General features: G+C 39.7%; 1 protein-coding gene across 6 annotated transcripts in view; it reads left to right on the top strand.

Moving 5' to 3' along the window:
• Nucleotides 1–16,399, top strand: part of UTRN (utrophin) — a 390,409-nt gene that overhangs the window by 122,806 nt on the left and 251,204 nt on the right. For 5 of the 6 annotated variants that reach the window (XM_075088021.1, XM_075088020.1, XM_075088018.1 and 2 more), the window contains 7 exons: nt 1,372–1,542; nt 3,429–3,608; nt 6,192–6,320; nt 6,465–6,635; nt 7,190–7,339; nt 8,585–8,722; nt 9,546–9,698. In XM_075088021.1, coding sequence (XP_074944122.1) covers nt 1,372–1,542; nt 3,429–3,608; nt 6,192–6,320; nt 6,465–6,635; nt 7,190–7,339; nt 8,585–8,722; nt 9,546–9,698 — 1,092 coding nt within the window. The remainder of the gene's footprint in view (nt 1–1,371; nt 1,543–3,428; nt 3,609–6,191; nt 6,321–6,464; nt 6,636–7,189; nt 7,340–8,584; nt 8,723–9,545; nt 9,699–16,399) is intronic. The other variant, XM_075088019.1, reaches the window with a different exon arrangement.

Below are 16,399 nucleotides of genomic sequence, written 5' to 3'. Positions count from 1 at the left end.
CAATCAGCTGAGAAATTAAAGATTACACATAACAATCCTGTAGGTGTGCAAGAGTGTCCCGAAGGGGGGAGGTAGCCTCTAAGAAAGGAAGGTTCACAGAGCTTTCAGCATTCCAGCAAAGCTGGCCTGTTATTTGTTTAAGTCTTGGAGCACTGCTGTACCTTCTCTTGTCTGTAAACCAGCCTGCAAGATAATTTACTGTCAGATTGTCTTATGAGAAGCTTGAGTCCATGTAAATTCTTTTAGGAGGTGTCATGATAGCTTCTAATCATAATTCAGCTAAAGGGTTGCTCTCAGTATGAAACAGAAAATGCAGGCGAACTTGCATTTCCCATGAACTGCTTTAAATATTGATTTGAGTAATTTTCTTAGTAATTGAATAGTTGCTTATCAAAGTGAAGTGTTTAAATATGTTTAAACCCTTAGGGGGCAGGGGATTCTCTTCCTACCTAAATTAAGACAGAATTCCAAGCAGACTCATCCCTCTTCAGTGCTCTGTGAATGAAGCTGTAGATAAGTGGCCAGATTACACTGCTGGAATATCTTGAAATGGACCCTAGGAAACATTGTTGTAAAGTGGAGATTGTTCATGAACGTGTGGATTCTAGTGGAATCTGTGCGTGTATAATTCAGCTAGCATATAGAAAAGAAATTGGGAAAGGATAGAAAGGCAGAGTTATTTGCAGTATAATGTTACGATTTTGTCTGAATTTATTTTTTAGATCTTCAGAGATCGCATTATTTTGAATAAATACATGCAAATGCTAAGCTGAAGACAGAGGGCAATTTTTCGAAATGTCAATTGATTCTGACTGCTATGGTTGGGTTTACTCTCAAGTCTGTAAGGTTTGAGCAGACTAATTGTGTAGCCAGCGTGGCACAGAACTGATTATACTGCAGCAAACATCAGATTTCATATTCACTTCTCTGAGATGTTTTCAAGGGCAGATTAGATTTTCAGTGAAATTTTTCTTTACAGCTTCCTGCTTGCAGGTCTATCAAAATACAAGAAGGAACTGAATTTTACCTGTGTGACTGACTGAATTCTGTATCCCCTTGAGTTTCAGTTAAAGGTTCATAATAAAGTTTAAACATCAATTTGGTGATTACTAGCTATAAATAAGTTGGTATGCAGGTTTCTTTGTCTCCTTTAAATGTATTTTAATTTAAATTATTCTAGTTTTACATATTCCGCTTTGTATAATATGATGCAGGTGTTTATAAATTATTTTTCTTTTCAGGTTCCTTCCCTAATGTAAGACAGTCTTAAGATGGAAGGATTTTTTTATATTCGGGTGGATTTTAGCTGGCTAGCACTTCTGGTTCTGCTGTCTTTAAAATCTAATTTTGTTCTTTTTTTTTTTTTTGAAGGTGACAGAAGGAAAACAAGACCTCGAAAGAGCGTCCCAGCTGGCACGCAAAATGAAGAAAGAGGCTGCTTCTTTGTCAGAGTGGCTAGCTACCACTGAGGCTGAGCTTGTGCAGAAGTCCACTTCAGAGAGCTTGCTTTCTGATCTAGATTCAGAAATTGCCTGGGCCAAAGTAAGCACGCTCTAAATACCTGTAGAATAAATTTTTAACATTATAATAATACTATGTAGAAGTGGCTGTGAATTTAAATCCCTGTACCTTGCTCCTAAATCTCCTGCATCATGAAGTTTTAGTAGATTCAGTAGATCACATTCAGTCACTTTACTGAGTCTGATCTGTTTCATCTCTGGCATCTTGCCCCAAACTTAAATGGCCAGTGAAATATTAAAGATATTACTACATATTTAGTATTGATAGGTATTTCAGTGACTTACTGTATCTCTAACACAGTTCATAAGTATAATACTCTTAAATATCAGCAAATATAATTTTGGGCTGGGTCACATATTTTACTACCAGAGCGAATTGAAAGTTAATTGACATTTTGAATGAAAATTTGAGTTTGTAACTATTTATTGAAACAGCTTTGTCTTCAAAATTGTGACTTTACAAAAAAGCTCCTGTAATTAGTTATTTTCTTTCACCTGTAAATTAGAACTTTTCATGGAAGCAGGTGAATGTACTATAATTATTCTGAAGCAAAGTATCTGACACTGTAGAAACTTGTATATGTGATAGTTGCAGTGAGCAGTAAGTGCTAGTTGATACAGTTCAGCATTACTGATATTTCCAGTTTTGTCACTTTTTACTTTTGGAATAGGTCTGTGTACAATCTTACAATTTGAAAGCTTACAAAACCATCTAATTACAACCTGTTCTCACCCATTTCACTTGGGATTAGCAATTATTAGCACTACACTTCTGCTGTGGCAGAATCCCTAAGATTTCTTTCCAAACAAGCTTGTAAATACTTATTGAAGCATACTTACTACCTATTTGTAAGCGATGCAAATAGTTCATGAACACATAAGCTGCACCACCAGGAGGACAAGCCCTTTGCATGCACAGTTGTCTTTCCTGTCTTAAGATTTTCTAGCAGCAATTTTAAAATGTAACTTGAGTGTTTGTTTCTGTCTTTAAGATAATGAGTTGTGATAAAATAACAAGTTATTTATTTCACAGATAAGATGTTCAAGGAGCTCCAGACAATAGTTGTGATTAACTGCATTCTTCTACACACTGTACGCTGACATCAAAGAGCTTTCTTAAATAGCCAGGTGTTATCAATAATAATCAGTGATCTTCTATGGCAAGAGGTGCTGTTTTCCACATGGGAACCATATATCATCTCTTGAATATCAGTATATTACTTAATTTGTATGTCAGTGTACATTCCTTCAAAGCAGGTGATTTTTTTTAAGATTAAAAAAATCCCTATTTAAAATCTGAGATGACTTGGAGAAAATATTAGAGCTAAAGATACACATTTACGTATCTACATGTAAGTAATATAACAATAGGGCTTCTGTAATGTGTAGCAAGTGAATTGAACATATAGAGTAAGGAGTGGTGGGGGTTCTCAAAAAAAGTCAGCCTTGACCTGCCACTCTTCTCATTGTTACCAACTGTAAAAGTACTTTTAACAGGAAAAGATACGTATAAATCCAAAGTGTCTCTTGAAAATTGAGTTCTCTGTGGTGCTTGACAGTACAGAAAAGAACCTTTTAAAATTGGACCTATAATGTGATGTGATGCGTTTCCTTTACCTACATAACAAAAAGGAACTGTGAAGATACCATAAAACCACAAAACAGAAAGGTCTCAAGCTAAGTTATTCAGGGCACTTACATTGTGCTCTTGCGCGCGCGCGCTCTCAAAAGAGAGATCGCTATCTGCAGAGAATGAGTATAAATGGAAGGTGATTCTACTTGGTTTGATTTTTTTTTGTTTTCAAGTGAAGATCATCTATGATAATATTTATTTCCTGTGGAGGTTAAAAATCTGACTCCTTTGTCACTGGGAGAAATGTGCTGTGTTAAGGGCTCATCTTGTTTCAGAATGTGCTGAGAGAGCTGGAGAGGAGGAAAGCTGACCTGAAGAGCATCACAGAAAGCTGCACTGCACTCCAGGCTCTGGTGGAAGGGAGCGAGACTTCCCTGGAGGAGAAGCTGTGTGTCCTTAATGCTGGCTGGAGCAGAGTTCGAACCTGGACTGAGGACTGGTGTGACACCTTGTTGGTAAGTTGCACATGTTCAGGGTGGCTCTCCCTCCGCACCCTTGGAGCAGTTGCAGTTTCTACTTGTCTCACTTTGCTGTGATGTGAAGCTTCCACGGTGCCTCAGTGGACTGAAAGGAATGTAGAATAGGTATCTGGTTACTCTGTAGATGGAGAGGTGAGTCATGGGGTTATATACAATGAGGAAGGTTGGAAAGTGTTTTGCAAGTGTTTTAGGTGCTCTGACGGGCATTGGTGCCATGTGCATGGTGGTAGTGGCTTTTGCTCAGTGGGTAGGAGATGAAGATGCAGAATCTGGATATGAGAGTGATGAAACTGTAAATATCCCAGGCAGTTAACTTGACCTAGTGGGAATGACCTGCCTAGCTGTAGAGAATAAAACTGTTAAACTTTTCTTTTCTTTTGCCTTTCTACTGGCTTCGGTGCTAGGACTCTTCTGGGTTCTTACTCTCCCTAGACTTTGTGGTATAATTCCTCTTTTCTATAGAAAATCCAGCATATGCTCAGTGAACATCTTTCATGCATCTGTTTTAATCCCTTTTTCTTTCCTGTCCCACCCCACCCCTTATATCATCACATAAAATTTTTAATCTTTTGTCCTTATTTAAAATTTATCTCATTGTACCTCTTCCTGGTTAATGTTTTATCACTTTCTCTTCTGCTGCACCAATAGTGCTAGCCTTTTGTGTCCATTTGTTATTTAGCTCTTAATACAATTCTTGCTACCCTAGTGCATAGAAGTAACTTTCAAAACTATCCTGAAAGGGAGCATCTACCATTGCACATAGACTGAGGGGGTTACAGGGCATACAAGCATTCATGAAACTGCTAGCGGGTTTACTCACTAACTGGTAGTAGCTGGTTCTGCCAAATTAAAATGAGGTGAAAACCCCTCCAATTTATGGACGTATTGTTTGTTTCATAACAGGTTAACTAGAGCCCAGAAGTTAGAGCTTGTGTTTTCTATGTAATTTTCTATAAGCTCATGAATTTATTTATATAAGTAGAAGACACAAGGAGTTACCTCCATGAGGCTGCTGTCTGTGCTGCTCTTCAGTCAGCCTGAAAGAAACCTCTGTGCCAGCTCCAGCATCAACAGAGTATTCTGTGTCAATAGATTTCCTCCAGACCCAGATGATGGCTGTTTAATGGCCAACTGATAGCTTCCTAGTGGTGTTCAGCAAAGCACTTGGGACCTTCTGTCAGCCCATTGCTCTTTAGGACAGCCCATAACTGCAAGTGTTTAAGAGAATGCCAACACAAGGTTGAGGCCAATAGTGCCTGTTTGGCTGCATAAATGGAAGACTAAATGTATTCTACAGCCTAAAGCTGCAAGTTTTGCTAAATGGACGTTAAACAGTCTACAACTGGTGCTAGTATCAGACTGTTTTCAGATAGTTAAGGTATTTCTGTGTTGTTCAGCTAGTTATGACAATCCGCATTCAGAAGTCCCTGATACGGGCTGACACTATGGAAACTTCTGTGTATACCTAGATGGTGATCCTGTGCATCCTGTCCAGTGCCTGTTGCAGGTCATACTGTTTGTTTAATAATCCAGTGATGCCCATTTTAGGAGTAGTCAGGTAGCTTACCCTTATTTGTAAATGCTGTAAGGATGATCCACTGCTTCTGCGTTATGTTCATGTCTGGTGGTAAGTATTGTCTTTTGTGCAGACTTGGTTAGGTTAAATTTTTCTTTCACTAGGTGAAGATATAACTTTCTTGATGTTGATATGGAGAGCAGTATAGGCCTTCTCTCTCTTTCTTCCCCTCCCTTTGTTTTGTTAGCCTAAAAGATCAAAGCTTAGCTACCCTTTTTCTGGCGAAGAAGCTCAGTGCTTAAGCAGGATAGTACTTCTCTCAATGTGATAGCTTTGTTGTGTCACACAGAATGTGTTGTTTCTGTCTGTGGCACCTAATGTTACAATTTCTGACTACATATGAAAGCAGACCTAATATGTGTACAGTGTGGTGACTTTTCTTAAGAGGAAGAAATATTTTGATGTAATTAGTAAAATATCAAAACTTGACTATTATAATTCGTAGGTTTTGGTGTAATCCCCTTTCAATTAAAAACGAAACAAAACAAACCACCCCCATCCCCCACCCCCATCCCCCCAAAAAACAAAACAAAAACCCAGCATGCAATGCATACTGTTGTATCTGCTAGTGATAATTGAAAAAATCTTTGGGTTTTTTTAGTCAACTGGGATGCTGTGGTCTGTCTGTAATGTTGTAACACATTGTCTGTCTGTATTTAGCCAGACAAACCACCTCAGCTATTTCTGTTTCTATGAATTAGGAACAATAATATCGAAGGGTCTAGAACAAAAACTGTTCTTGTAAATACTTATCAAAGGTGAAAGGTACAATCTAATTTTCAGTGTTCCTTTCCGAGGTGTACCCATAAGACTTGGTTCCATTGATCTCCGTTTTACTCATAATGGTGGCTTTGGCAGGGGTCATTTTAGTGTGTGTTGTTTTGTGTCAGTATTTTTGGTTTTTGTGTTGGGGTTTTGTGTGTGTGTGTGTGTTTGGTATGTTAAGTTTCTCACATGGTTACATTTTTCTCATCTTTTTTCAGAATCATCAGAGCCAGCTGGAAATATTTGATGAAAATGTTGCCCACATAAGTACTTGGTTGTATCAGGCTGAAGCCTTGCTGGATGAGATTGAGAAAAAGCCAGCAAGCAAAAAGGAGGAGACTGTGAAGGTAGGAAATGTTGCTGTCAGGTAACCGCTTCTGGCTTCTAAATGAAGTAGTCAGGTTTGCTGCCTGAGTTTTTTTCGTTGTTGTTTGGGTTTTTAAAATATTTTTTCCCTAGGCTAACCATTTGCATTTTCTTTCCCTTACTAGCGCTTAACATGTGAATTAGATGATGTTAGTCTTCGAGTGGATAATGTGCGTGATCAGGCTATCATCCTAATGAATGGTCGGGGGGTGTCATGCCGTGAGCTTGTTGAACCCAAACTGGCAGAACTGAACCGTAACTTTGAGAAGGTCTCTCAGCACATCAAAAGTGCCAAGGTGAGGATGAGCAAGCCCCAAAACGTGCTGGGGGAGGGTCGATGGCAAATAGCTTTAGGGGACAGAACTTTGTTAGAACAGCACTTCCCTGCTTTTGAGTCTCTTAAGTGTAGATATTTATGTGTAAAAAAATGGACAAGCTGAGTTTAGGCCAACTGCTTTTTTTTACCTGAGTAGCAGGTGATGACTTGAGTTGCAAAGGAAAACTTAGACATGACTGTGTATAAAGATTCAGGAAAATGTACATATTGCAGTACGTATTTACATGAACTGCAGAAGAATATAAGCTGATGTGACTGGAGGTTTTTGTTTGTTTTGAGACCAAAATGCTCAGATTGAAGTTTGAAGGTAGAAGCTTGGTAACACCTATCAGCACTGTGTCCAAGCTAACTCTGTGTTAGATCAAACAACTCTTGCAGCTTTTTTAATGCTGATATTTGATGGTCCTACAAACTGGTATGCCTATTTAAGGAGAACTGGTTTAAAACATTAAACTGTGTGTGACACCTCAGACTAAATTTTCAGCTTGAACAAAGTTTTATTTTGCTTTGCAGATGCTTGTTGGACAAGAACGACTTCCTGTCGTGTCAGACCCCCGCGAAGTCAGAGTAGCTTTTCCAGACCTGGAAAAGTTTGAGTGTGATATACAAAATATGTTAAAAGTTGTGGAAAAGCATCTAGAGTTGAGTGGGGAAGATGAAAAGGTTTGTAAGCAATGGAAGAATTAAATAACTGGCTAACTCCCTTTCTATTTTGTCCATTCCTCCAGACTTTGAGGGGGAATTATTCTGAGAAAATCTTCTTAAGACAGGAGTAGAAAATGGAGGGAACTACTAGGTTGTTGGAAGCACTACACAATTTTCCCATACTTTTCCCATAGCTGCTGCCTCTTGGCTGGTACACTGAGAGTAATTGGTCATACATCACTCTGTGTTTTCACCATAGAATCCCAGAATCACTCATGGTTTTATGTAATTCAGGTAGTGAACTTTGATTTTCATTTATCTTCTCTCTTCTACCCAAAGTAGCTGTTTATAAGGAATCTTTCCTGTAAAAGTAATAAGGTGCAAAATTTTTTTCTTTCTACATATCTAACCATTTGAACCTGTGTTGAAATGATTAGTTAATGCAGCCGAGACTCTTACTATGTATTTGGCAATTTTCTGCCTCTATTGCATTGAGTAGATACTTTTTTAATTTTAAATTTAGATTTGTATGATATAGTGAATCACAGTGTATAGGTTAAGTCTGTGGATGCTTGCGGGATGAGGTGATAATATGGCTCATAGCTAGTCCAAGTAAGACCTTGGAACAAAATTTATCTTTTTGTAGATTCTTATCTGGGCTCTGCTATTCTCCTGTATAAAACTGTCATACTTACGTTTGCATCTTATCCACAAAAGTTGGCTACAACATTGGGTAAAGTCTGGCCAGGCCACCCTATCTGCCTTCCTTTTAAGCACTTGAAATATTATAAACTGAGCTGGAAAGCTGAGTATAAGTCTATGGAAAATGGCTTGCATACTACAGAAAACACTTTCAAAAATGCCTCTATGGAAGGACCTATTGCTACAGAACATATCCTTCTCTTTGTGCTGTTTTTATATTTATTATGTTTTTGTTTTCTTGCTGTTCTGCTCTGAGCTTATTACTGTTAAGGAATGTTTAGAATAGAAGGGAGCTGAAGTTGTAGCACCCTCTTGCTGGGGCTGCCTACTGCTGGCTCATTGAGTGAGCTTCCTGCAGGACATCTCTTTATGAAGTTTATGGAATGACCAAGTTTGATTTTAGGATTTGGTCTTTGTGGAGGAGAATCTCTGCTTGAGTTTGGCTCACATTTGGATAATAAAGCCACAGTTTGTTACCCTTACTGTTAATATCTGAGCAGGTAATAAATTGGAAACCATAGCAGAGCTTTCTATAGGTAATACAGACTTGTGTAATTTTAGCTGGATCAGGAAAGAGCTCAGATTGAAGAAGTCTTACAGAGAGGAGGGCAGTTGTTACAGCATCCTATGGAGGAACATAAGAGAGAGAAGATCCGCATACAGCTGTTGCTTCTGCAGAAAAAGTACAACAGTGTTCAGGTACGATTATGACAGTTACTATAGTTAAAGCTCATTTATGCAGTCCTCCCTTTGGTATCCCACTTACAACCCAGTTATGACTTTTCTTACTGTATAAGACTGTCTGGGGAAGAGTTTAATGGGTGTACACACAGTCTGACTCTCTGAATCATTGCAATTCCAAAACAGGTGTGTTGTCACTCCAAAGCTTTGGGGAAGTGGCTTTGAGTTTTAAAGTCCTTTTCGTAGCTTCACAGAGGGCCACCCTATATGTATCAACACAGATGGGTGCAGAGAGTTGGGCATTTGCTTCACTTGTCTTTGCTGGCCCTCCAGCAGAGGTTTGTCTCCACCACCAGGCTGTGTGAAGAGTGACTACATAGACACATACACAAACATGTTCATTGAGCTCTCAGCTGAAGAAGTTTGTGTGAATGTGAGTCTGGTCCTGAATTCTTTCTGCTTGCTATAGAGGGTGTTATCAGCAATTGTGGACTGTAGTATGTTGTGGTGCTTTCATACACGTGTCATATTACAAATGCTTTTGTGTAGAACAAAGGCAATCTATAGTCTTAAACTCCTTTTAGCTCACCTGTTTGAATCATAGAGTGGGTGGGGTGAAGCTCAACGGTAGGGTAAGACCCTCAGGCTGGCTTTGATTACATGATTGTGTAGATAAATAGAATACAGGTATGTACAAAAAAAAGGGGCTACTATTGCATGTTTTGGAAATTGTTTCCTCAAATGAATCCCTCAAGTATTTTTGTTTTTCAAACAAATAAGATTATTCTGTTCGCTACTTCCCTCTTCTTAAACCATATTTTCCTAATACACTGGCTTGTAGGAGTGCAGGTCATTTCAAAGGAGGCAGGTGGTAGAACTCTCTCCAGTGTTTTCCCAGTATAAGAAGGAACATGACAGTCTAATGAAGTGGCTGGATGAGGCTGAGCACCGTCTGTCAGGGCTGCAAGGTGTGGAGGATGAACAAAAACTACAGGTAAATGAGACTTTTTTCTTAGAGCAAACAGAGTGAACAGTATGAGCTTTAGAGATTCATGTATTAGGGTTCTATAGCTGTGCTTTTGATACCTTCTTCGTAAGAAGCATTTTCAGAATGACAGCATTAATTTTTCAGTAGGAAATTATCTGCATATTCTGGTTGGGATTTTCGCATAGTTGTCATAGGCCCAAAATACCCCAGCTGTCAGGCCCAAGTCTCTGAGTGTGATCTGGGCAGTGTGGTTGAATCAGGACCGTTTCTCTTGCCAGTGTTGCTCATGGGGATTATGCTTAGTTCTTTTTGATACCCTGGCTCAAACAGCCTGATTCAGTGTCTGGTTGGTGCAGGTATGATAAAAGCCTCGTTTGAGGCTTCAACTCAGTGCCTCTGCATCCTGTGGTCAGGATATTGTAACTACTTGGATGCTGCCTTTCACTGCCTCAAGTGCTTAGGGAGTGATAACTACCATCATGTGATTGATATTACTGTATACAATGATGATTAATAAAAACGACAAAGTTTAAAGTATTTCTGATGAGAGGTTGTGTGAAAATGTGTGTGTGCAGGTCTTGACAAACAATTTCACAACTCATTTAATAGGATGTCAGGGTCTGATAAAATTTACTGCCCAGAAAGCTGTATGTCTTAATTGTTGAGGGTACAGATACTTTCAGTGGTGTGATTTGACTTTTGGTTGTTCTTTCATTTTTGTGTGTGGTTTTGTGTTTTTGGGTTTTTAAGTTTTGTTGTGGTTTGGTGGTTTTGTGGGTTTTTTGGTGTTTGTTTTCTAAATTTATTTCTCCTTTTCATCCTTCAAAACACTTTGGCTGCATGGTAATTACTGCTATTGCCTAAAATATTAACGTGAGGAACCTCGTGAAGCAGTAAGTAATTTCTTGGACCAGGCTGGGGGCTAGGCAATCTGTCAAGTACTTCTCAGTTTCTGCGTATGAAGCTTCATAATTAAAACCAATCAATCTCTTTTTCAGTGCTCTGTAACTTTTTAACCCAGCTCCAATTAACTTGGAGGCAGGGGTAAAATGCTCTGGTTCCTCTGGTTCCCTGTGAGGCTCACACCACAAAATCATAAAACGGTGCTCTTCATTCACAGCTGTAGTGCTGTGAGGCTTCAGCTGCCAGTGATAGCTGTAGACCTATGGCAGGTGGTCTGTTCTCCTTGATCACGCAGGCTTTTCAGTATCAGCTATGAATGTAAGCCTTTCAAATATGCTTCTTTTTAGAGAGAGTTTTCGAAATTCTAATCCTCCCGCGCAGAGCTGGGCAGCAAAGACGACCCCAGGGTCTGTTTAACTGTCTGACATCTGACTGCTCTGCTGGGTCTCCAGCAGTCACTGCTGGTGTACCATGGTACTTGCACACAAGCTCCTTGGGGCCTGACTGATGCCAGGGAATTTGTTCCAAGGAAATGGGGATCCATACACATTTGAAGTAATACAATATGATTTAGTTTTTCTGTTTGACCATCAGCTGCTTTGTGTGAATCAATTACCATATTGAAAAGGGGAAAAAGGTGCACCTCGATGGTTCTTTGCTAATGGGAGCAGTCCAGTTATGCCACAGGCTGGTCTTCCTTGTCACTGCTCATCTCACTGCAGGCTGCCTAATGTTCTCTAAGCAAGATCCTTTGCCTCCTATAAAGTCCTTTTCTTTAGGGGTATACTGCAGCTAATCCGTGGTGCTGCTGCATCCATTCCTGGATTACTGCATCTTGGTATCTGGCTGCTGAATGCAGGATAGCATGTAAATACGGATTACCAGAGCAGTTACAATAGTCTACTGATGGAGAAGTGTTTGCTCAGTTAAATTGAGTAAAAATATCATTATATTCCAGATGTGGCTTCTAGTCTGGCTGAGTCAGCTAGGCTTTCAGGAAGAGACCACAGCAGTTTTCATGATTGCTGAGAAACTTGGAAGCTGCTGCTTTTTCTTCATGTTCCTGTGCCTCTAGCCTTCTGATATTTGAGTTGTAAACCAGCCTGTCTCAGGTGACCTTATTTTACTCATATGGCTTGTTCTCTCACCTGCTTTACTAATTGATCTTGAATACCAGAAATGGTATGGAACATTCATTTCTGAAGGGAGAAAGTGTTCAAAAATATCTCCACCATCATGATTTTAGATTAACACAGTCGTTCCAGAATTTTCTTCGAGCCAGTAGACTTGACTTACCCTCAGCACCAGGAGCACCCTAATGATAAAATTCTGTAACAGAAACTGCCCCTCCCCAATTTTTACTCTCTATCCTGTGCTTGAACGTTCTTCCCCCTTTAGTCAGTAGGGATGTCTGATGAAGGTGGGGGAAGGGAAACCCTAAGGCCCGCAGACTACCCAGTAGCAAATAGCAGTGCTTTTTGTTCATCTCTTCTCAGGATTGAGAAGCACTGAAGGAATTCTTGACACACTGGTGTGCGGCTGGCTCAACCCCTCACCTTGATGTAAGGAAGGTGCAGTGACCAGAGGATGAGAAACTAGTGCTTGAAATGAATAAAAAGGGAGGGAAAGAAAGATTTCAGCTGCCAAGCTGGGGAGTAGGCTCCAATTAAGGTCTTACATAACACATTATTTATGTTTTTTGTAAGTGAGTGTGGATGAGAAGACTTTAGTGCTTGAAGGTCATATATATCTGTGTATTGATTTGCTGGAAGTATCTGGATCATAAATATTTCTCATCATGTGTGCTTCTAGGGATTATGGAGTTAAGTGTCTCTAAAATATTGGTAACCCTTCTGCATAGCAGGTACTTCTGAATAACCCTTGTTTTGCCACAAATCCGCTAGCTAGAAAAGCCTGCGTTAGAAGTTTGTATCTCCTTGAGTTCCTTCTTTTCTAACCTTGCTTTAGTATTCATTTAAATTGCTCTATTCTGACTTGGCTCGGAATGAGGGAGAAGAAAAATTAAACCTTAAATTGCAGAGGTAATTAGTTGACTAAACTTCCTGAGAGATTCTCCAAGGTTTTAGAAAACTGTTTTGAAGTGAAAACGATAATTTTGCATATGGTAAGTGAATTTGCTGTTGTAGGCACAGTGCAGTTTTTCGTATAAACTGAAACAGACACCATCTTAAAGGCTTTTGAAGTATTAGTCCTGTAATGAAGAAAGCACACTTGCCTATTTTGCTTTGATAGGGAAGGTTCTGCATTACTTAAATATGAACCGATAACTACATTGCCCACAAATATGTTACTTACCGACCACATTAATCAACCCAGAACGAATAAAATGGTCATGAGATTTTAGCTTTGGAAAGCCTTTCCTTAGAAAATCGGCTATGAAATATTTTGATTGTGAGAGAGAAGGGGCAAGGAATGGCTAAAAAGTGACCATTTCTAATCAAAAGAGTATTTATTTGCAAAGATGGTAAGTAATACGTGGTGATCTGAGATTAGACTGGGTAAACACTTCTGGCTAAAATGTTTATGTAGTTAAGCAAGCAAGTGGAATTAATGTTATGTCAATTCCTTGGGCAGTATTTTCCAAAAATCCACTTGGAAGCAGGTCAGAGTATCTCCTTGAGTTGAATCTTTGGTAGATTTTGTTTCAGAATATATTTATTTGTAAAAGGGGAAAAGGGAAGAAAATCTGAAACCCAATTCTGTATTGCAGGTCAAAGTAGGCTCTAAGTATAGGAGGAAACAATTTTATTTGACAACTGAATTGAAATGATTTTTATCAGCTGTCATTGAGAGGCCTTATTTATACGATGTACACTAGTATGAGTATTCACCTTTTTCTTTAGTCCTACATTTTTTCCCTAGTATTTAAAGAGACCAAATTTAATAATTTCAGTGGTGACAGAGCATGTTTAAGGTAGAAAAGAGTTAAGTCATCCAGTCAGATCTCCTCCTAAATAACCTTTGATTAACTTTTTGTGGGTGCTTAAGAAAAGAGTTTTCTTGCATGTTTTTTTCAATTTAATTAAAAAAAAAAACCAAAAACAAAATCAGCTTTTGTGACATTTAGGTGTTTGATTTGTGTGAGACAGCTATGTCACACTTTTACAATTTTTTTTCAGTGCTTTATGCTGCATTGTAGAAGCAGCCAGTCTGCAATGCAAGGTGGAGAACAGCTGAACAATTAAAACTCGGCTGTAGTAGAGCACTAATGTGTTTATAACACTTACATATGTTCACCTTTAAGAAGGAGGGTTGTGAAAGCAGGAAGCATCATCTCTGTGATGGGAGGCAGCTGGAGGAGATTATTAACGAGGTGTGCTCTGCAGGAATGGCACGAGGAGGAATTCACTGCTTTGCAGAAGAGCAGCAACCTGGCCCAGGACTGTGCTACTGGGGAAGAGAAAGTTTCAGTATATGTCAGTGCAAAACAACTTTGCTGTATGCCGACAGATGCTGTTTTAGATCTTGTGCAAGTTTTTTCTAATGGGAGATAAAGCAATGTGTGTGAAGATAATGCAGTCCAGTGACCTGTTCATTTGAGTGAAGCCCAGGTTCTGGGCTGTTGCCTGTGTGAGAATGGGACTTGCGGGATGACGGAGAGTGTCATGGTTTTGGCTGGGATGGAGTTAGTTCTCTTTGCTGTAGCTGGTGTGGTGTGTTTTTGGATTTAGTGTGGGAATGGTGTCAACGGCACACTGATGTTTTAGTCATTGCTAAGTGTTGCCACGTGGTGCTTGTCCTGGTCAAGAACTTTTCCAGCTCACTGTGCCCTGGGTGCGGGAGGTAGGGGGTGCAGCCGGGACAGCTGAGCTGGGCTGGTCGGGGGATATTCGAGGTCATAGGATGTCATGCCTCGTGTATTAACTGGAGGGAGTTGGCCTGTGGTGGGAGCAATTGCCGCTTGGGGGCACATGGTGACTGTTGGTCGGTGTGCGGTGAGGAGCTGCATCACTTGGTGTTTCCTGTTTTCTTTTTTTAAAATTATTATTCTCCACACCCCCTCCCCTCTGGTTTTGCCTCTTTTGTTGTTGTAATATATTATAATTAGAATTAATAACAATAATGAGAATAATATTTTATTATTGATGTTCTATTATTATTACTTTATTAAACTGCTCTTATTTCAACCCATGAGTTTCTTTACTTCTGCTCTTCCAAGTCTCTCCCCCATCCCACTGTTGTGGGGAGAGTGAGTGAGTGGCTGGGTGGTGCTTAGTTTCTGACTGGGGCTAAACCATGACAGAGAGAAAACACCTTGTGAAGATGTTGCAGGTGGCAGTGCTGCAGCAGGCATCCTGGTGTTCAAACCCAGGCTTATTCCACATTGCTGGGGAAAAGATACTTTGAGTGGTACAAGCTTTGCCTGATTTCTGTGGAGCTGGGGCCTCTCCTTCCACAGGAAATCGTGCCATTGACTCAGCCTTGGGCTTTTGCTCCAAATTTCAGCAATGGAAGCTGGCAAAATATACACAGCGCCTCAAGCAAACGTGTTTGAGGAGCATCAGGGACCAAGATGCCGGATTTGTAACTGAAGCATGTGGAAGAGTTTATGGTTTTTACTGCGGTGTTTGCTTGCTCTTCTGTAACTGAATCAAAAGCAATGCCGAGTATTTTATGATGCTTGTCTGTAATACTTGTTTTCAGTCGACTCAAGTTGTGCTTATGTGCCTGTACTTCCTATTTCTTCAGTGTGCAATGAATGACTGAAAGCATACCATGTTTGGTGGTAAAGGTCTTGTAGAAGTACAAGTGCACCCCTGGTTTCTATACAGGGATGACTGTCTACTTTAAAAAACAAAACAAAAAACCCCAAACCAGCAAAAAAACCCCAAATCCTTGGGAGCATTCAGTGCATGAGAAGAAATCCTGAATGAATATGTGAACATACCTTTCCACTGCAGACCTTTTTTCTTTTAAACTACACATGCTGCATATGTTAGATACCAGTTAATTTGAGTGGCATATTTGAAATTCTTAGAAATGTGTAGGGGAAGAAGATACAGATAGGTGGTTGCAAACAACTTTGTTAGTGGGGTTTAATATTTTCCTGGTTGTCTGCTGTGCTAGCGATTTCCATGTCTGCATCCAGCCCAGACTAATTGCAAAGTAAAATTCACTGGCTGAAATTGCTGCAAACACATTTATTCTTCACTCTTAAGTGTATCCTCAGCTATTAGTAAATCATACAGTCAAGTGTCTGTCTTGCTTGACTCCAATTCACTGAGTACAGGATGATGGCTTAGAAGTTGCTTGAATTCTTCAGTATTTGGAGGTGGGTTTACTTTTTCATTGCTGATTTTAAAGAACAGGTCTGTCTTCAGAGATGGTAATGGAATCCTGTTGGACAAGAAACCTTTTCAGGAAAAAACTGCTTTCAGTCTTCAGAGTCTCCACTTCACCTGCCTCTGCTACTTTTGCCAGGCATGGCAGAGTATAGTTTCTTGCAGCTGGCTTTCTAATGCTTTAGGTTCAGGCCATCCTTTATAATCCAAGAACAAGCTGCATTAGATTACTGATCCTGTTTTCTTATCTGCTAATATGGTACTTGGCTAGTTAGTCTGGTCTTACAGCCAGAGCAGATAACAATTGCCAAGCTCTTGAGCAGTTGGTGCCTCTTATTGCTGCAAAAAGCATATTGTGGTCCTGCTGGAGCACTAATTAATTTTAAAAGAATGGTTGGGAAATGTGGGTGGGGATGTTTATTGAAAAGAATGTGGAGAGGAAAAAAAGTCTGCTTAAGTAAATTGGTAACTTCTGGGAGTCCTTGATGATGAAGGAATCAG

This window comes from Phalacrocorax aristotelis, chromosome 3 (genome assembly GCF_949628215.1).
Source record: "Phalacrocorax aristotelis chromosome 3, bGulAri2.1, whole genome shotgun sequence".
NCBI classification, from domain to species: Eukaryota; Metazoa; Chordata; class Aves; order Suliformes; family Phalacrocoracidae; genus Phalacrocorax; species Phalacrocorax aristotelis.
The sequence above is the reverse complement of the archived record's forward strand: the minus strand, read 5'-3'. Positions and strand labels throughout refer to the sequence as shown.